This window comes from Diceros bicornis, chromosome 16, assembly GCF_020826845.1.
Source record: "Diceros bicornis minor isolate mBicDic1 chromosome 16, mDicBic1.mat.cur, whole genome shotgun sequence".
NCBI classification, from domain to species: Eukaryota; Metazoa; Chordata; class Mammalia; order Perissodactyla; family Rhinocerotidae; genus Diceros; species Diceros bicornis.
In genome coordinates, this window is record NC_080755.1 from 43,030,878 (window position 1) to 43,052,993 (window position 22,116).

A 22,116-nucleotide genomic window follows, 5' to 3' on the forward strand; every position below is an offset into this window, starting at 1 on the left:
TCAAGGCTCACCTCGGGGAAGATCTGCTTCCAGACTCACTCACGGGATGGCCGGCGGGCTTCAGGAGATCTGCTTCCAAGAACTCATGTGCGTCTCCCAACAGGGCAGGCTCATGACATGGCCACTGGCTTCCCTGAAAGTGATCATCCAAGAGGGAAGCCACAGTCTTTTTATAATACCATCTCAGAAGTGGCATCCCATTACTGCTGCCATGTTCTGTTCCTTAGAAGTGAGTCAATAAGTCCAGCACACTTTTAAGGGGAGGGGATTACACAAGGCCTGAAGCCAGGAGGCAGGGATCATTGGTGGCCATCTTAGAAGCTGCCTTCTTCATCCGCCAACAGCCTTCTCTGACTGATCTGACTACTCCTAACTCCTACACACTTGCAATGGGAATCATGAAGTTAGCCTCTGAATATTCTTGCATTGTTTCTGTAATTGTTTTGATTGTGGTTCCTCTTTCCCAATAGAAATATAAGCTCCTTGAGATCAGGAGCCATGTGTTCTACATCTCTTGATCTCCCACTTCGACAAACCATGTACCTAGCAGGTTACTATCAGTTAGATAATTACAGCTTCAGGTAAAAAAAAAAAAAAAAAAAGACACAGTAAAAATGTCTTGAACAATAATAGGGCTTGACAATCTCACTTGGCAAGAAATCTGGAGGTAGATGTTTCCAGGCTTGGCTCAGCTACTCAGCAACGTCAACAAGGCCCCACACTCACCTGCCAGACTCAACATGCTGGCTTTCTCCACAAGCTTGTTGCCACGTGGTCTCAAGATGGCTGCTGCAGCACCAACACCGCTTCCTCCCACAACTGCATCCAAAGACAGGGAGTAGAAGAAGAAAACTTTTTCCCCGAAGCTCCCCCCAGCAGACTTTCCTTAAGGTTAATTGTCCAGAACTGGATCATATGACCACCCCAAACCAACCACTGCCAAAGGGGAATTGGATTACTGCGATTGACTTAGACTCATGGCCCTCAACAGGGATGGGTGTGGGAGATGCCACTGCCCTCTAGGATTTTGGAAATGTGTGAGGCTGTCACAGCAATCAGGAAGTGCTATTGCCATTTAGTGGGTCTGGACCAAGGTTGCTAAACTTTTGACAATAGTGCACCATACAGCTCCACACAACAAATGACTCTTCTGCACAAATGCCAATACTGTCCCTGCTGGAGACTGCTGCTAAACCAGTGGTTCTCAGCCAGGGGTGATTTTGTGCCTCCTCCCCTGGTGATAGTTGTCAATGTTTAGAGACATTTTGGTTGTCACAACTGAGGGATGCTACTGGCATCTAGTGGGTAGAGGCCAGGGATGCTGCTAAACATCCCACAGTGCACAGGACAGGCCCACAGCTAAGAATGATGTGGTTCAAAATGTCAATCATGCTGAGGTTAGGAAACCCTGGTTTAGACCAATCATGAGTCATCCCTGTGTTGGGCTCAGCTGCTCGATATCTGACCCACACCTGATTTCTGTTCATTTGGAGGAAGTGGGAATGGTTCCCAGGTATGTGGCCAGTGTCAGCTACAGGGCCTCTGCGAGTCAGCCAGCTGGGCGAATGTGCAGCTCAGTTCACGTCTGGGATGGCCAGTACCTGCAGCCACGGGCTCTGGCTTTTCCAAGGTTTACAGTTAGAGAAGAGGGCAAGAACTGGTAGGAAGGCAGGATTATGGTTGGTTAAACTGGTTTTTTGTTTTTCTCAACTCCTAATCTCATTTCAATGTCCTATTTCTCAGTTTCTCTTTCCATAAAGTGGTCTTACTAACTATGGCCTCCACACTAGGGCTGAACCCAGGCTGAAAGGGTGGCTGACTCTTGCTTTAATTTGAGAAGTACCACAAGGTGTGCCTACCCCAAATTGTCCTTCACTAGCTAGGCCTGGGAGTCACACTGGGCCTCGATGGTTCTTGGTAAGAATCACTCACTTGGGCTTGGAGCCAGGTACCTGAGGGTTACTATAAATATTGATAAGATTACCTTTCGACTTGTTCCCAGCACATACATAGATGAAAAGAAGTTAATCTTCTCAATTTGCTGTCTTCTTGTTTAACCTGAGGGGTTACTCAATGGTCACAAGAATTTATGAGCTTGTTGTACAGAAGAAAAAGAATGCCTTCAAGGAAGTTACAATACCAGATAACCAGCCCCCAGCTGCCATTGAAGTCTAGAAGTGAGATTGCCCAAGGGCTTATCTGGAGTGAAAGAAACGTGGATTACCCCTTTGTTTCTCCAAAACTACTCCTGCCAAGCCCCTTAGCTCTATAAAACCCCCTGCTTTCTTCTCTTGTTAAGGTGGATCTGAGAGAACCTATCCTCCCACCTTCTCATTTTGGCCAATTCGAATAAACTTTTCTCCATCTCCAAGTACCAAGTCTCAGTGATTGGCTTACTGTGCATCCGGACACATGAATTTGAGATTAAGAGGTTCGGTATCAGGCTCAGATAATATGTTACAGAGACAAGAGGTGTGGGCTTTGGAGTCAGACAGATCCGAGTTTACATCCAGATTCATCCCCTGGTAGTCTTGTGACTTTGGACTGGCACCTCACTGTGGGTGCTTCACAGGAGAATGACATCAACTTCACAGGGTGGTTGTGAGACCCAACTGAAATAATCAGGCTACCCTTGGCCCACGGTGAACCCTCAATAAGTGTAGTGACCCCATCTTCATCATGTCATCTTTGCCACCTCTCCAGAAAGCCTCTGTTAAAACCCAAGTGGGGTTTAGGAGTGAGGCACATCAACAACATTATAGAATTGCAGAACTAGAAGGTAGCTTGTGGAAAACAGAGATCAGGGCCCTGAGAGCATGAAACCTACAAATGAACTTAACTAAGCCTGGGGCGGGGTCCCAAATCCAGGGTACCTCTCTGGAAGGGCAGACCTGGGAAAGTGCCACCATGAAGGGCAACAGGAGGACTGAGTCCAGGATGGAGGAGACGGTGCAAGAAGAGCTGGAAAGGGACCTGGGTTACAATACACTTCAGTGCCTCCTCAGGAACATGCTAGAGGATGTTTCTACACAATCCAGAGCAGGCATCAGCAAACTATAGCCCCTAGGCCAAATCTAGCCCCCTACATATTTTTTTCAATACAGTTTTATTGAAATGAAGCCATGCTAATTCATTTAGGTATTGTCTGTGGCTACTTTTGGGCTACAAAGGCAAGGTTGAGTAGTTGTGTTGAGTAGTTGCAGCAGAGACTGTCTGTCTTGTAAAACGCATGATATTTATTCTCTGGCCCTTCATAGAAAAAGTTTGCCAATCCTTGATCTAGAGGACTTCATTCACATAAACTATAGTGATTAGGATCATGAAACTTAGAGTCAGACAGACCTGACGGTGATGTAAATGGTGCCACCCAGAACTGTGCAGTGCACAGCCTGTTCGACTGTAAATATCAGCCCCACCTAAGAAAGATTTCTTACAAGTTTTTGGATGCTCAGGAGAGGGAAGAAAACAGCGTCTGTGAAATGTCAGCACCTCGCTGGGGGCCATATTTCCTGCTGAAAGTCAACAGCATGAGGTTTGGGAGGATCTGAGCAGGCAGTGGAGGTGAGTCTAAATTTAGACTTTCCAAAGCCGCTTTGTAAACCAGAGCCCCAGGAATCCCAGAGAGGGACAGTTGGCGCACACCATCTTGTCTCTGGTTTGCCTCCACATGTTAAAAGGCTGGATGTGTGGGAGGATAATTAACTGAACTCAAATAAGATATTGCTGGAGAGTCAGTGAGAAGTCAGTGGAGAGATGAAGCTCCATTGTTAGGAGTCCTGGGAGTGGATATTTCTACTCCTGTCTTTTATTACGACAATCACCATGAAACCGTGAGAGCCTGGGCTGCCCTGGTAAGAGTTACAGGTGTTTTCTTTGGGTATCATTTGAGCACAGCTAGACCAATGAACTTGCCTTCTCTCAAGGTGAATGCCAGCTCCCTGGTTTGAAATCACTCCTGTGATTCAGAGTAGGTTCGAATGGAGAAGGATTGCACTTTGCCCTGAGAAGCTGCATCACACCAACCACTGCTTTACTCACTCCTCTGCCCAGGCAGGCACATCAGGTGTTGGGTCTGCCCCTCTCCAGGGCTGATGGGCTCACACCCATGCAGGAAATGAACCACTCACCAGAGACTTCGTAGATAATAGGTGTTTCATAAACAGTCCACCTGTCGCGAAAGGCAAAGCGTTTACGGTAGAAATTATAGAAAGAAACTTAGAAAATGAGGAGGTTTGAGAAGAGATGAATAACAATACACTCATATGGGAACAGAGAAATGGTCAGATGAGGGCCTACTGGTTAGTGTTGAAATTCTAAGAAAGGCAGCATCTAAGCAGAAAATGTTTCTAAGAGGGTTGAAGTTCAGAGCTATTGGTTTGTCTGAGTGATTGGGGCTTGTGGTGGGAAGAGCCCTGTTGAACAAGTTGCATTAGAGCAGTAAGATGGGGTGGGGGGAGGCTGACCATCTAGGAAATGTGGGCATCCAATTTTGTAGACATAACAAATGTTCCTTGGGTACTTCCAATCCACAGTTATTTTCTAAGCACTACTTTGTGCCCTGGACTTGAGAAGCTTAAAGTCTAGTTGGGAGGTGGACATGTATAAAAAGTTAAATAACAGCCCAGATTAGTATATGGTAAATGTCAAACACAGTAAACATGAACACCAGAGTTTAGAAAAGGGAGAAATGTCGCTGAGACTAGGATGGGTGCTTTAGAGAGGAAGTGAGACTTCATCTGAATTCTGGATGATGGGCAGGATTTCAGCAAGTAGAGAGGAAGCAGGAGAACGTTTCAGGAACTGGGAAGATTCAAGCAAAGAAGCAAGGCAGGAATTGAAAGAGTATATTTAGAGGCCCGTGAGGAAGGTTGTTGGCTGGAATCGAGCCTTCCCAAGGTGACATGGTACCTGCCCACTGAAGCTGACAGCACATTGGGAAGACCACTGAGACACACACACACACACACACACACACACACACACAAACACATACACACACACACAAGGGAGACAGTCCCTCCTCCACATGAGAGGAAAAGGAAAGCGTTTTAAAGATAAATAAAGCACCTCTTAATTATTCACAGATTATCTGCATTGCAGCTGATCTCAAACAAATCCTGCTTTCAGCTTACTGGTGATGTCATCTGCTCCCTGCTTAGGTGCTCATTCCTGTCTCGGTTTGCAAGCCAGTGGGAGCTGGAAAGGGAAGAAGGCTTAAGCGTCCCTCTTCATAAAGCTGTGCCCTTGGGAACAAGACCAGGCTTATGAGAGAAAGTGAAAGAAGCTCTAGTTTAGTTTCCCTTACCTGACGTGGGCGGCAGGAGTCAGAAGAGGGACGGAATGGGGTACTGGGGGGGCTCTTTTGTTCCCTGAGTTAGGTATCCAGGTGGACTTCACTAGCACAGGCCATAGACTGTGGCTCAGTGGGTGGTCCCAGCACTGTCTCCAACTGGCTAGGCATCCTCAAACAGAGTGAAGGGTATTCATTTATCTATTCATCGAACATTTATTCACACTGTCTATGCTGGAAGCACTGAGCTGGTGCTCTCTGAGCCTCACTGCCCTCATCTGCAAAATGAGGACTTAGACTAGAATTATTGTCTGTCAGTGGAAGTGCCGTTGGTGTTTGGGGATGGGTGTCAATTATTCACTGATGGGGATGCTCAGCAGGATGGTTAGCAACTCTCGCCCTGCCCATTAAAGTCCAGTAGTGACTCATCAAATGAGCCAAGGAGGGCAGGACCATTCCCAGTTAAGGACCACTGGACTTGTTTGCTACAGTTGCTTCCCAATCTGAAATTCTGTAAGTCTATGATTATTTTGCTGCTGGGCCCAATAAAAACATGCAAAGTAGAAATGCTAAAGATCTGATGAAACCCCAGAATAGTAGGTACATCTTATTCAAGTGTAAGGGAATTTTTAACAATGGCAACAACAAGTAATATCTGTTGAACAATTACTATGTTCCAGACGCTTGGAAAATTTCTCTCATTAGAAGTCTTTAGGGGGGATCTGATTATTTACTACTATTTTAGATCATCTGTGTTATTTAATTTGCCCCCTTAATTTCAGAGCATTGAGTTGACTGTTATTTTGCATCATTTATCATTTACAGAGTTGTGCAGAGTTCAGACATGAAAGTATCCCTACAAAGGGCCCTATAGTATAATGCGAATTAAGAAGCAGCCCCAGCTAGATTCATTTCTTTGTGCCAGATACAGTGTTTATTCTGTGTATGTCAATGAACTTAATAAACTTATAAAACCTGCCACTCCCTTAGAAGCTATGATATTGCCTTTACTTGGGAGGTTGGAATTTCTATTGCTAGTTTTGCAGTCCCCCCCCCCCCCGCCCACACTTAGGTCCTGTGCCTGTAATTTGAGTCAGCAGCCACCAGGGGGCAGTTGGGCTTGGCTTTGACCCATTGCTTTGAAGAGCTGGGTCCCCATCATCAAAAAAGGAATATAGTTCACCATGCCAGGGCTGGCGTCATGCTAAGAAGTCTGTGCCTTGGTTTGCTGGCAGAGAGTTGCTTTTTTAGGGTGGCAATATAATTTCCTTGTAATTTATGTGTGCTTATGCCACCTACGTGGAAAGCAAGAGATACAAATGTAATTAAATCTCAGTGCATGGCAAATTCTCTCTTAAAATATTCAAAGATATTTGCAAAAGAAGGAAGAAAAGGGGTCTAAGTGGAAAAACAAGATTACTGAACCTTTATTTTCTGTCTGCAACTAGTTACTTTTTTCTCTCACATTTCTCAGCTAGGGGTGACGTGTGTTTGAAGAGCATAATGTATGAATTTTGCAAAGGTCAGAGCTGATCATTCCCATCCACAATTTGTGCGTGTTAACCTTCGGGGAGCAGGCATTTACATAAAAGGCACACCATTTGATGGTCTTATCAAATCAGTTTGATAAGACCTCTCTTTTCCAGGGGAGCGCTGCACACAGCAGGAGGGGTGGCTGGGCAGTGCAAAGCCTGGAATCCCCTGAGCAAGCAGTGTTTCAGCTGGCTGGACAGATCAAATAACACTTGGGCTGGTTAACAAAAGACACACAAGTGGAAAGGTGTTGGAAGCTGGAGTGTGGAAATTTACCCAACGTTATTTCTTTGACAGGGAAGGAGACTTGGTCTGAAAGATGCCGCCTTCCTGCACCCTCACCGAGTCCAGCAGAACACAGTCTCATTCAAGGTGGCGTGGATGAGGGAGTGACAGAGGATGCTGCCCCCATCTGAAGACTCCGGAGGATCCTGGCCTGGCAGCTGAGCTCCCCGCGGCTTTGGGACTTCAGGTGTCACTTGGTGTAGAGCTCATGAAAGGTGCTTGAGTTTCTCCAGCTTTCTTTACCAGTGCTCAGCAGACTGGTTTGGGTCTCGGAATCTAAGATGAACTGGTAGAAAGGGGAACTGGCAGAGGTGGAAAGAAGCCTCCAGAATCCATGATCAGAATCCCTTCATACACCTTGGGACACAGCAGAGAGCAGCTAACAAGCTGCTGGAGGCTGTGATACAACTGTGCTTTGGACCATCATAGTAAAGGAACACAGCTCAGCAACAGCTTCGCGTTTCAGCCAGAAGGAGCCTCTTCTATCAGGGATTTAAATAGGGGAGAGTTCCTTCATCTCTACTCTGAGGTCCATTATGATAGAAAACTTTACATTCATATAGATAATGAGACCAGTTTTTCCTTCCAAGATGCTATATTTGAAAGAAGCATGAGCCATTCGAAGCTTCCAGGAGGGTTCAGGATACGCAGGAGTTAGAGGACAGCCTCCCCAATGCAAGTTAAGAAGACAGTTTGAGCCTTCAACTTCTGCAGCTCAGCAAGTGTAGACATATGCCACTCTTGTTTCCAGAGAGCTGGTGGCAGTGATATCTCCAGAAGAAAAAGCTTCCCTCAGCTTTGGGACTTGACAGAATGAGGTGTGCTGGGGAAGCCACTAGCTGTACCCTGGCCTTTCTTGACTGCCCCTTCGTCATTCGGGCAGCCTCTGACCACTGAGCCAACGATGGCTGAGAAGGGTGACTGCATCGCCAGTGTCTACGGGTATGATCTCGGTGGGCGCTTCGTTAACTTCCAACCCCTGGGCTTCGGCGTCAATGGGCTGGTGCTGTCGGCCGTGGACAGCAGGGCCTGCCGGAAGGTGGCCGTGAAGAAGATCGCCCTGAGTGATGCCCGCAGCATGAAGCACGCGCTCCGGGAGATCAAGATCATCCGGCGCCTGGACCACGACAACATCGTGAAGGTGTACGAGGTGCTGGGGCCCAAGGGCGCCGACCTGCAGGGCGAGCTGTTCAAGTTCAGCGTGGCCTACATCGTCCAGGAGTACATGGAGACCGATCTGGCACGCCTGCTGGAGCAGGGCACGCTGACGGAGGAGCACGCAAAGCTGTTCATGTACCAGCTGCTCCGCGGGCTCAAGTACATCCACTCCGCCAACGTGCTGCACAGGGACCTGAAGCCCGCCAACATCTTCATCAGCACGGAGGACCTTGTGCTCAAGATTGGTGATTTCGGGTTGGCAAGGATTGTTGATCAGCATTATTCACACAAGGTATGTCTGGCTGGAGTGGCTGATACGGGTGGTCCATGGAATCCTCAGAAATGCTCAGAGTGTTCAAGGGGGTACGTATTCCTAGCTCCCTGGGAATCAGAGGACTGGGGTCAGTATTTGAGGGAGGGTGGAGGGTGTTAGAAAGATCACTAGCCTGAAAAGTTGTTGGGGGTGTTCTGGTTCTTAGTCTTGGCTCACCACACGGCCATGACCAATAACTCCAGGCTGCACAAGAAGGGGTAGGACTAGATGATCTCTAAGATTTCTTCCAGCTCCAAACCCTATGCTTTTAAAATTGTCTTGTTGGTGAATTTGTCTCTAGCATCTTCTTATCCCTGCCATCTGCTCAAGACTCCACTGAGGCTCCTCCCCATATGAGCCTTATGCTCCAGTTCATTTCCCCTCCTCCTCCCATCAAAGCTGGCCCTTTCTGGGTCCCATTCTCTCTGTCAGTGAGCAGGGGGCATGAATAATTAATCTGATCAACTAATCCTCAGTGTACATTATCCAGGTAATGGCTCATCTCTCCCAGGTCCCTGATGCCCTGGCCCCTCAGTGTGATTCTAAAGCTACGGGTGTCTAGACGGTTCTGAGACCCCATGTTGTGGGTGGCTAAATTCTCCACCAGCTGCAGAGATCAGATCTGACCCGGCCACACAGTGGAGATACTGATACTAGTTCTCAAGGCCCCAAAGCTCTTCTTACCTAATCCACTGCTCCCTTCAGGAGCTGGGAGTCCTCTGAAATTCTATTCTCCTACCCCTGGTTCCTGCCACTTTAGGGGAGCCTCGGAGCACCTCAGCCTGAGCACACGTCACCAGGCACTCCTCAATATAGCTGAGGATGGATGTCATTTCCAGCCTCCTGCCAAAGCCTTTGTACAACAAATTTCTTTATTAGAATAAAAACATCCCCTAGGAAGTAGGTGCCCCGTAAACTGTTATCAGCCAAGGAGTTGGGATCATCAACTGGAGGGTAGCTCTGACCTTGAACAAGCCTCAGCTTTCTTTTTGAGACCCCATTCTCCTGATTTCCCTTGCCACCCTATTTGCCTGAGGCTAGAAGGTCACAGATGCACGGAAAGACACTGGCCAGTCTGGTGCAGCTACAGGGGGAGGGTGTCTAGGCAGGGGGAGGCAGGGCTCCCTGTCCCATCCTCACCGGCTAGAACTTGGGCTTTGGCCCAGATTTCAGACCTCAAATCAGCCCAGCTGCCTCTAGCTCCTTGGTGCCGCCTTAATCGTGAGCTTGCCCTCTGCCTTCCTCCCGCAGCCAGGCCATCTGTCAAAACTGACAGCTGACTCTGTAGGCAGGAATGTCTATAGTAAAAAAACAAAAAAACAGTGCCCCTCTCTGTCTTCCTAATGCCCTGTGCTGTTTCTACCTTCTCTTTCTTCTAAGGAGCAATGACTTGAAACAATCAAACCAAAAGTTTTAACCCAAATCAGTTCTTATTCGGTAAAAGGACCAGAGAATCCACAAAAGTCTTGTTTCTGGGATGCACAAAACCACTTTCTGAATTGGAATAAACTAGTACATTTGGGAATAATAATAGGACCTCCCTTGATGATAGAGTCTGATTAAGTGAAGGATTACCGGGAAAGTGCTCAAAACAGCACGTAGCAGGCCTTCAGTAAAGCCAGGGAAGGTGGTTAGCTGGGGCAAAGATTGGCTATAGTAATAATTCCTAGGAGATGATATGGTGTGAGGAAGCGATGCTGTGTGAGGAGGCGAAGGTGCGGGCTCCCTTCTGATGGTGCTAGCTTGGGATGTGGACACTCACCCTCTGGGAGCCTCAATTTCCCCATCTTTGACAGAGATGGTAATAAGTGCCCTGTCTGCCCCACTGGCTTATAGTTATGAATCAAAATGGAGCATTACTATAAAGCCCTTTGGAAAGTAGTAAGAACCCCATCCATTCATTTCATGAGTATTGCTGAGCACACACCGGTGTACTCCCAGTGCTGGGAGCCAGGAGGAGACCCAGGTTCACCAACCACTGACCGTAAGTGGCTGTTATCCTGTTATTCAGGGTGGGAAGCCTCTTGTTCAGTTAGGACTTTCATTTTCCTGACGCAGAGGAATTTAGATGTTCTGACTTACTCTTCTTGGGCTCTCTTCAATAAAATTAGTAGTGGGAGGTTAAAAAAATCATTGGAGCCAGTTATGAGACCAGTAGGTGTTCACATCAGCCCTGGTTTGGCAGGCACCACCCGCCCCACCCACTTCCTCCCTCATACACTTTCTGCTTTTAGCTTCCTCCCCACTCTTCCCTGAATGATGACGAAAGTCTTTATATTTGGTGCTTTTTTTAATCTGATGTGCACTTAAATCAGTTCTCATTTAATCCTCATAATGCTGTGAGGCACTTAGGGCAAATGTTCCATTTTAAAATGGAAAGAACTGGGTTTCTCAAGGTTACCTGGCTGTGTTCTCCTAGAACTTGGGCCTTCTAGCATCCTGATGGGTGGTCTCTCTGTGCGCCATCTCCTTCATGAAGGCTTTCTGGATCCCCGTTTGGAATTAATCTTTCCTTCCTCTGAATTACTCTGTTGCTTTTCCCCACCCCATAACCTGGATCTTCTAGCACCGACCATTCTCTGCTCTCTTCAGGGTATTTGTGTCTGTGTCTTTTGTGCTCTCCTAGGCTGAGAGCCCCTTGGTTCTTAAGGGTCATGTTCATTTTGGTTTCCCCCAAGGAGTCTAATCACTGTGCCTGAGACATGGCACAGTTGGTTTTGTTGACCATCCTGAACAGATGGAAGAATAGTCATTTACCAGCACAGTACAGATAGGAAGCTAGTTGGGTTCATTGATTCTTTGTGGTTAGAAGGTTTAACTCTCAGAGAGAGAGTACATAATTGTTCTAGTCAATGGATTGATTGGAGTGAGACAGGTGCATCTGCTCTCCCCAATGTGCTTGGAGGATGATGACTACATGCCAACTGCTCTAAACTCGACTCCCCTAAAGTTTTATGGGTCCTGTACTTGCCTTGAAGAAGATTGTGCTCACTTGGGCCACAGCTAGCACCTTTGTGTGAGTTACAAAAAAGGCTCTCCTTTTTCCAGGCCAATTCAGACCAGGGCCAGGGATAGGTTTCGAGATCCAACTGGAGGCTGGACCCAGCCCCTTGGCCAAGCTCAACCCACCCAGCACTATGCAGCAGCTGTGTTCTCACTCTCCTCATCGTGACTTGCTCACAAGTAGACAGTAAGTCTCCTTCACTTCCGCATTCCCTCATCTAGCACAGGACATGGCGTGGGGTTGGTGCCCATTGTGTTTGGTGAAGGAGGTGCCAAAGGAAATGGTCTTCTCCTCTCTACTGAGCAGCTGGCAGGACTGGGGCTTCCAGTCATAGGGAGCACTCTGGGCATGTGTCCCCCTACCACACCACTCCTAGGAGTCTTGGTCTTTTGAGGTCCAGAGGGCAACTAGAGGCCCCAACAGCCCACATTGTTGGTGAGATGGCAGTGGTGGCACTGGGGGTGCTCTGATGGCTCTTTCTCAACAGAGATGGCGTGGGGAGCACTGGTCTCTCCGTGTTGTTATGAATCACCTCACTACTTGCATGACCTCAGACAAGTCCTTTTCCTTGTGTGGCTTATTCCTAGAATAAGAGATCTGTAAGAAGACCTCACAATCACCTTGTCCATCCCCTTCATTTCACAGATGATAAAACCGAGGCCTAGAAAGGGGAAGAGACCTGCTCAAGGTCACACGATGGGTGGCTGAGCCAGGAGTACAATGCACGTGTTTCGACTCCGTGTCCACTGTTTTTTCTGAGCCTCACTTCTCAATTGTCTTATCTGCCAAATGAGGTTCTCATTCCTATTCTGCTTATTTCATAGGATTCTTGTTAGAGTTAAATGAAAGTGGGGATGTCAAAGTGCTTTCAGACTTACAAAGGGCTAAATCGCTAACAGAACTATTTGCCCAAGGGATTCCATAGTAATACCAGGCAGACACCTCGATGTCAGTTTCCCTTCCACTAAAATATGAAACCAACTCCTGACATAATGACCAAAGTCAGGAGGCCCTACCTGAAGGGTGGCTTCCCAGCCTATGGTCCTGTTAGGAACCCCTTTCTGTCTGCCTCCTCAGTAGGCCCGCTAATTAGTTCCTTGTTGTTTGTGTCGAGAAGAGGCAGCTGAAGGATCAGAGCATGTTTTCCTTTGAATTTATCCTATTAGGGAATAGAGGATCTCAAAAGAGGGAAAAAAATGTAGTTGAACACTGAGTTCTGTGTAAATTCTAAGACATGTCAAGAGCCCCTGGGAGAATGTGCAGAGGGCTGAGCAGCACATTGACAGCTTGATCAGCTGTGTGAACACTTCCCTCCAGGAAAAGGCCACCTGTGGCCGGGAGAAGGAACCGCCTTTTGTCTTTGCCAGAGCTGCCAGGAGACTGCCAGCAGACTTGCCTTTCCTGAGGGCAGTGGGCAGAAAATACCCAGCAAAGAAAGCATGAGGAAGAGGCCCATCAGAGTTTGGGGCAACCAAAAGCTTTTGTGTTTTGGTGGATCGTTCCAGCAAGTCTAAGTTTTCTGCGAGGCTGTCCTGCCTTTGGGCCCTGACCTCTTTCTACTTTAGAACCCCGTCTTCTTACCTCATTCATTATCAGAATGCTTCCACACTTTACCTCCATATCTCATGAAGTTTCCTTAGAAATGAACTAGTACGGTGGTTCTCCAGGTGTGGTCCTGGCTAGCAGCATCAGCCTCACCTGCGAACTTGTTAGAGATGCACATTCTTAGGTTCTGTCTCAGACCTCCTGAATCAGAAACTCGGGTTGGGGCCCAGCAAGCTGTGTTCTAACAAGCCTCCAGGTGATTCTGATGCTCATTAACGTTGAGGAACCACTGGTCTGAAGACATGGAATAGCTTGTCTCTGGACAGAAAGCTGCCGCTGTGTTTGCCAATCCTTGCAGCTGTGGTTCTCAAATTTCAGCACAATGAAGACGGCTAAGGACGCCTCCCAGGTAACACAGGTGTATTTGAAGCAGATACCTTAACTAAATGGAGTAGTTCATGGTGGGGATATCAGGCACTGACTCAGGGAATTGTGAAGACTGTTTTAGGCAGGATGACTTTTAAGGCCTCAATCACATCACATTGGAAACTGCCTGTTTTGCCGTCACTCTAGTTTGGCAGAGAGCTACACAAACAAGAGACCTAAACCAAAAAGAGTGTTGGTTCTCTTTAGGTTTAATTTTAATAGGTTTAATAGTTAGGTGATATGAACAGTGATTTTAGAACACACATACTTTTCATTCTGCTACTTCACTAGATGTTATTGAAAAACAAAGGCATTGGTTTCACAGTTCAGTGAAATTGAGTGTTGATTGAGGGCTCAGCAAATTATTGTAGTTTGTTAAGGCTGGTGGTTCAATTCAAGGTCCCAAAGGAGGCAAAGAGGTCCATGATGCTGAACACATACAGCCAGCTTCCAAAAACTTTGCACAGAGCTTTGGTCGGCAGCGTTTATTGCTGATTTAATCATGTTGATCAACCTTACCTCCTCCCTCTCCTGGCCACTCTGCCTTCCTTGATGCCTTCTTGTCTTTCTACGCCAAGATAACCTCCTCTGGTCTGCCTGGGCAGACACAGAAAGCTCCACTAAAGCACAAATTCCTTTGAAACTGAACCCGAAACTCAAGAGGAGGAGGAATGCTCTTTTCTGTGGCTGAAATAGCATTTTTGCTGGTGAGCAAGAAAGTGTCCATTTGGTATTCTATGTGCTTCTATTTTGGATGGTCTCCACATTGTAGATGGCTACCTCAAGGTGCAGGGAGTGAGGAAGGGCTTCCCAGGATCCCAGAATAGGACTGGGGTCCACAGTGTTGGTACTGGAAGAGGCCCAGCCATACTCAGAGCCCAGGGTTTCATGAGAAAATGGGCTCGTGGAAGAACAACTTGCTCAAGGCCCAGCTAGAAGTTCTTAAGCTGCTAAGCATGTTATTCCAACTCAGTGGAGCTGAAAAGATTTATTTAAAAGGCTATGAAATATCCCTTTTTAAAAGGGAAAAATATGACCTAGGGGATTAGAACAGAAGTTGTACTAGAGAGTCAAGTGTCCCTGAACACTCAGGCGGACTTGGAAAGCTAATTTTCTTGGCTTTCAGTGCGTCCCCTCCCCTTCCCCCTGCAGCCCCCAACCCAGGAGTAGGGTCTTCACTCTGTCCTGGGGTCCTCTTCTACCCACACCGGAATACCACAGCCAGGCCTCCCTTCATGGGGAGCAACCCCACTTAGCTCCAGGGTCAATATTATAAATCTTTGACAAGTGGCATGGCCCAGGCACCAACCAATCAGAAAGGAAGCCAGCCAGAGTCCTAAGGCAGGGTCCTGGATGTTCCCTGCTTGCCAGGAATTGACACGTTATTGCCAGATCATAGGGATGTCTGGGAGTATCTGGGATTGAGGCCAAGATGATGACTAAGGAAATCAGGGGCTTGGAGCAGTGGCTATTTCACAACCAGTTTGTAGAAATTTCATTTTTCTAACAACTGATCTAACTGTACCAGTGCATACCAGCCATGTTCTGCTGCCTTCCTTTTCATATCAAAGCTAACTCTGTGTGTAATCCTGTGGGTCTGGTTCTCTACTGGGAGTGAGGAGTTGGTTATATAGATCTTTAACTTTCAGCAGTTTGACTGTAATGTGCCCAAGTGTGGTTTTCTTTATACTTTTCCTATTTGGGATTCATTGAATTTCTTGGACCTGTAAGTTGATTTTTTTTTTAATCACCAAATTGGGGCATAAACACAGGATTATCTCCTATAGAATAAGACAGTTCATGTTCCTGAGATATTTACAACTTGGGAGTACCCAAATAGAGAGACTAGAGCAAGGACAATTATTTCTTTCTGCCCTACTTTCTCTTCTCCTCTAGCCTCTGATTACATGTATGTTAACTCAGCTTGGTATTGCCACAAAAGATTGTCCAATCTTTTTTCTCTCTTTTTTTCAGAATGGATAATTTCTACGGTTTTGCCTTCAGTTTCACTGAACCTTTCTTCTGCCATCTCTAATTTGCTGTTAAGCTCATTTGGTGAATTTTTCATTTTGGGTAATGTGCTTTTCTCTCCTAGAATTTCCATTTGGTTCTTTTTTACAGTTTCCATTTACATGCTGAGATTCCCCATCTCTTTGCTCATTGAGACTATATCTTCCTTTAAATCCTTGAACATATTTATAATAGCTGCTTAAAGTCTTTAATAATTCTAACATCTGGGACATCTCAGGGTCTTTCTATTGACTACTTTTTTCTTAAATTTGGGTCACATTTTCCTGATCCTCCGCATTTCTAGTAATTTTTTTTTGAGGAAGATTGGCCCTGTGCTAACATCTGTTGCTAATCTTCCTATTTTTTCTTTTTTCTCCCCAAAGCCCCAGTATATAGTTGTGTATCATAGTTGTAGAGTTGTAGCTCTTCTATATGGGATGCTGCCTCAGCATGGCTTGATAAGCAGTGAGTAGGTCTGCTCTCAGGATCCGAGCCAACGAACCCTGGGCCGCCAAAGCAGAATGCGTGTACTTAACTGCTACATCACCAGGCTGGCCCTCTAGTAATTGTTGATTGTTTGTGGGCATTGCAGTTGATACTCTGAAAGGAACCTGAATTATATTGTCTTTCTTTAATGAGTGTTGAATTTTGTTCTGGCAGACAGTTAATTTACTGATAGTTCTCCTTGATTCTGTTAAGGCTTAGTTTAGGATTTGATAGGGCAGGCCTAGATAGCCCTTAATCGAGAGCACAGTTCTTACTCCTACGGCATGTCCTTTCTATTGTCTCACCTCAATGACTGGAATGGTAACAAGGTGTTTCCCATCTGTCTAGGCTAGAACTTCTATGGATCCAAGTTTCTGCAACTTCTAATATCCCTGGTCTATTCTTAATTCCAAAGTAGCTGCTTTCTGCTAGACCTTGCCAGGGTCTCACCCTCTGTATGTGTAGCCCAGCCCTCAGCCAGAGATCTATGGGGACCCCTTCCCACAAACTTCTGGACCCCTACCCTATGAAGCTCCTTCCTCTCCAATATCCTGCTCTGCCAGTTCCAGATGCTTCAGCAGCCCCAGACTTGAGTCTCCACTTCCTCAGCTCAGTAGGACAACCATGTTCTGCTTTGCTCCACTTCCCTGTGCTGTGGTTGAGAAATCTACCCAGGCAGAGTGCCAGGGTGAACATGAAGCTCACCTTATGTGTTTCCTTCCTGTCTCTCAGAGATCCTGCCCAGCCCATTGTCCAGTGCCCGAAAACATCTTCTATGTATGTTTGTCGAGTTTTATAGTTGCTTACAACAGGAGGGCAAATCCAGTACCAGTTACTCCATCATGACCAGAAGAGGCCAGTCCTAGTATTCAATGATGTAATGCTCTGTGTGGCTAATGATCTTCTAATGCTAGATTGTAAGCACCTTGAAGGAAGTGTTGATGGCTCACTTATCTCTACATCCCCTGTAGCATGCTTAATGAATATTATTAAATGAAATTAAGTGGAGAACCTGGGGGATAAGTGTTGAATAATATGGTCCTCCTTCTCTTTATACCTAAGAGAATGTGCTGGTAAGGGAACTCCCTTTCAGATAGCATCTTCAGTCTTGGCGGAAAGGATCCCAGCTGCTCCAGTCCTTGCTCCAGTCTCCCCACTTGGATACTCCAAGGTTGTAAATGTCTCAGGAACATGACACTGTCTTATTCTACAGGCAGATATTCCTGTGTTTCTACTGAAGAAGGATGATTAGAAAACTGAATCAAATCCTTTTCAATTTTCTCCTGAAATGTTGTTTCTTTATTCAGCCCTTGCTACTGTTGCCTGTTAAGAAGACAGCAGTCTCAGAAGGAGTATAATATTGCTCTGATTATCTTGACTTTCCTGGCTACCTTCTACATTAGTACCACGTTTCTTTGAGCTGGGAGAAACCAGCCCTTATCTCTAGCTTCATTTGCTGCCACCCCACTCACCTTGTGCTGTAAAGTCACTGACTTGTCACTATTCCCTGGAAAATACCATACTTGGTGACAGCTCTGGTCCCACATACTGTTCCTGCTGCTCCCACATAAATTTCTACTTATACTTGCAGATCCTGCTCAAAAGCCTCACCTCTGCTAAGCTTTGCCCAGCTCCCCAGGGGCGAGTCCATCACACCTGCTTCTGGTTGCCCAAAGCAGTTATCCTCACACTATTGTGATTACCTGTTTACACTCTGCTTCCGCAGTAGACAGTGGGGCCCTTAGGAAACAGTATGGATCTCATTTATCTCTCTATTCCTAGCACCTAGCACAGTATCTGACCCATAATACGTGCTCATTAAATGCTTATGGACTAATGAAGAAGGCAAGCCCCTGCCTTTCCACTGAATTGAGCATAGTCCTCAAGAGCCTCTTGGGATAAAGCTTTCAGATATTTGAAGTCATCTATCATACTCCTGTAAATCTCTGCAGCCTAGAACCCCTTTGTCTTCACAGAGTAATATTCAGGCACTGTTCTAAGTGCTTGACAGGTGTTAACCTACTTAGTCCTCATAACCTAATAATAATAACAGGTGCTGCCATTATCCTCATTTTACAGATGGAGACACAGGCAGAGAGAGTAACTCATCCAAGGTCACCCAGCTAGTAAATGGCAGAGCTGGATTTCAAAGCCCAATAGAATAGCCACCCAATATGGCTTCAGAGGCCATGCTTTAGCCACTGAGCTGTACCACCTCTTTGGCTATTCCCAGAGCTCACACTATCCTGACTGTCCTTTCACTGACCTCTTCCTACTTGTCAGACCCTTTCCTAAAATGTGTATTCCAGAACAGATACTAGGTGATTTAACCAGCAGAGTTGGTGGGAGTGTCACATATGTGTTCCATAAATGACTCTCTGTTTATGCTGCTGGTATTTTTTTGGCAGCCATGTCAACTATTGGCTCATCTTGAGCTTGTAGCCAACTAACTTCTGTTAAGCTCGGAATTCTCTATTTGACATTTATGTGGTTGAATTTTTAGCCCAAGTACAAGACTTTATGCTTGTCCCTAATAGATTTCATCTTGTTGGCTTCAGGCAAATATTCCAACCTGATGAGATCTTTTTGGACCTTTGTTCTATCATATTATCTTATTCCTTACAGCTTCATAATTCATAAACCTGTCTTCTAGTACTACACCCATATCACTGATTAAAAAATGAGTAAAGAGATTAGGTGAAAGGCTTAGCCTTATGGCCATAGACACCTCCCTCTGGGGTGATACTGACCCTAACCTTGCATTCTTTGGATTTAGTTGTCCAACCAGTTGTGAATTTACATAATTATGTAGTTGTCTGACCCATGTTTCTTCATTGTCCACAAAAACGTCCTAAGAGGTTTAGCTAAATGCCTTATTGAGACTCAGGGACACTGTCTATAAAATCTTCTCATTCTACCTCAATACAATTTGAAACTCGTCATAAAGTAAAAAAGCCAAATTCGAACTGCATGATCTGCCATGACACTTTAATCCCTAGATACACAGAGCTCCGTTGTTGGCAAACACCACCGCTTTACTTAGAGAAAACCTGATACATGGAAACCTAAACTTAACAAATTCGTGTTGGAGGTTAGGGCATGGTTAAGTAAACTATGGTTCGTCTGCTAAATAAAATGTTATACAACTATTTTCAAGAGTGTTTTTGAAGAGTTTGCAATAACAATAGAAGATGTTTATGTAATAATGATTAGATTTAAAAAGCAAGGTACAGAATTGTATAGATGGTATGATCATAACAGTTTAAAACAAGGAGAAAAGGATGACATAAAAGATAGACTAGAAGTAACAAGTCCAAAATGTTAACAATGGTTGGACAACATGCGGCTTTTTTCCCCTTTTTACTTTTCTGTAATTCCCAAAAATGTGCAACATGAACATGCATGGTTTTATCACAGTAACCTTTTCAGGTGGGAGGTCAGGGAAGTTTATTGCAAGAGTAAGTTTACCAAGAACATGTTTATTACAGAAAGTGTGGTTAACCTGAGGTATTCAGTCCCTGAGCGAGAAGGGCAAACACACCGGCATCCGGACCAGGAGTGTGTGCACGCTGACTCTTAACTGCGTTCTGCTTTGTGGTGCTCACTGTGTCAAATGTGTACATCTTACCTCCCCACCCAGAGTAGCAGTTCTGCCTCGGCTGCTGCCTCTTTGGGGACCGGGGGGGCAGGCTCCTCTGGGTGTGCTGTGGCCCTGGGAAAGAGGACGACCCTCCTTATGGGGGGGTGGGCAGATGCTGACTGGTGCCATGTGCCCCTGAGCAAGCTACTTACCCTGCCTCAGCCTGGATCCGTCCCCTCACAATAATAGATGCTACTTCATAGGGCTGTGTGAGGACAAGATGAAATGATGTGTGTGAAATGCTTAGCACTGTGTCAGACATCTGAGAAGTGCTCGGTAAATATTAGCTCTATGACTATTAATCACTATTAGAGGGAATTTCTCTGTTCTCAGATACCTGAAATTCCACTGCTAACAGTAAATTTTGTGGAGTCAATTGACCATGCATTAGTTTCTCTTCTAAGATACAAATTGAAGGAGTGAAGTAGAGTGAGAACAAGTCAGAAAACCCTTATTGGAAAAAACTTCTCAGAATGGATCAATTAGGAAGCACTGAGCTTGGGGGAGTGTGTTTAACCTAAAGCATACCAGAATAGCGAGCCCCCCTAAATTTTGACGCTTTTGCGATTTGGCCAAGACCAGTTCTAGTACTATGGATATATACCAAGAGTGATATCCAAAATATTTAACAGTTGGTAAGCTTTGGGATCAACCAATCAGAATAGACATGAGTGGTGACCAATCAGAGTGGATTCCAGTTGTGAGCACCCATCACTCTACCCCTCCACCCTTCACCCTGCAGACACTAGAGAGCAGGGCCTTGCCTTCGCACAGGTGCTCATTTGATGTCCACCAGTGACTTTCACATCCAGGCACACAGAGCAGCACCAAGAGGCCCACCCTAGCTCAGTTAGTTTGGGAAGAGATAGGCCCTTGTCCCAAAGCTGCCCCAAGGCCCTTATTCTTGCTTCCTTCTCCTCTCTATCATGATAGTGTGTTTGCCCTCTATCCTCCATCACACACCTGACAAGATCCCCTTGTCGTCTGAGGCAGCAGGAAAAGAGGAGCCATCCTTATTCTCCCTACTGCACCATGCTGGCCCCTCCTGTGTCCCCAGATGACCTGGACAGCGGGTTTCTGAGGCACAGTGGACTTTAGGGTATGAAGATTTTATTGCAGCATCTTCAGAAACCATGTGTCCTCCCAGCAGTGAGCTTAATAAAGTACTTGTGATCTGCAGGACTCATCTTCTTGAGGATGAATTTTTCCCATTTTTAATCTCTACACCTTTTGTTTTGGGATTGGAGTCACAGTTCCATATGCAGGAGGACAAGCCCAGAAGCACAGAATGACCTGCCCAGCCTGGCTTCGTAGGCCTAAGGAATTGCTGTGGAGGAAGGAGTTGTCAGTAGATCACAAGCTGAGCTCGGAGGAGCCTGAGGACAGGAGGACTGAGTTGTGCATCCGGTTCTCTGTAGGCCTTTGTCTTAGCTGTTATGTAGTCACCAGCTGTCCTCAACCCTGACCCCAACCAATTTGCAAAGGCTGTGTGGGTCAGAAGCTAACGAGAAAGCACGAACAGCTAATGGTTCCTGTAGCTGGGGGGGTCAATAGCATCATATCCATCCTGACATTTTTCCTGCAATTTGCAATAGTGCCCCCTGGGAGTTCTTTCCCTCCCATGACAACTCTGGATCCTCAGACCAACCTTCTGAGGGAGGCAGGTCAGGTTACTTATTGTCCTCATTGAAAGCTGAGGACCACGGAGCCCCTGGGCTTGAGGAGCTCATCTAAGGCCCACTGCTAATGAGAGGCAGAGCCAGAACCAGAGCTGCCTCTGGAGACCTGGAGCAGCTGATGCAACTGGGCTCAGCTCCAGAACTCGAGGACTCCCCTGGTACCTTCTGAGATGAGAAGAAGGAAGAGTCATGACACAGGGGCCACTTGCTTCTGCTTTCCTCCTGAGGACACTTGGAGAACAGATCAGTTCTGTGACCTTCCCTGGCCCCACAGTGAGCAGTGATGGGGCCAGGACAGGAAATTATAATCCGTGTGTCCTGGGCCCTTCCTTCTCTCTGTGGGACCCTACACAGTCTCCCACCTTCCTGCAATGCTCCTGCCTTCCCGTGCCCCTCCTGCTGCCCCAGCACTCCCACACTGCTCTCTCCTTCCATGTCTCCCACTGGAAACTTACTGAGGCCCAGGGCCTGCTTCCTAGGAACACAGGTTCCCACTGAGGGACCCAGAGATCGCTTCCCCAGCACGCAGCCAGTTGGAAAAAGGATACCAGCTAGAGTGTTCCTTTCAGTAGAACAACGGTTTATATTTGCCTTTAAACTCTTTTTTTTAAACAATTTTATTGAGATGTAATTAACATACCATACAATTCACTCATTTAAAGTGTATAATGCAATGGCTTTTAGTCTATTCACAGAGTTGTGCATCTATCACCAGAATCTATTCTAGAACTTCTTCATTACCCCAAA

At 46.3% G+C, this 22,116-nt stretch overlaps 1 protein-coding gene across 2 annotated transcripts in view; it reads left to right on the forward strand.

The window, feature by feature from the left end:
• The window catches only part of MAPK4 (mitogen-activated protein kinase 4), a 154,732-nt gene that overhangs the window by 88,809 nt on the left and 43,807 nt on the right, over positions 1 to 22,116 (forward strand). For both annotated transcript variants that reach the window (XM_058557145.1, XM_058557147.1), the window contains exon 2: positions 7,121 to 8,558. In XM_058557145.1, the coding sequence (XP_058413128.1) occupies positions 8,013 to 8,558 (546 nt within the window). In that variant the 5' untranslated portion in view covers positions 7,121 to 8,012. The remainder of the gene's footprint in view (positions 1 to 7,120; positions 8,559 to 22,116) is intronic.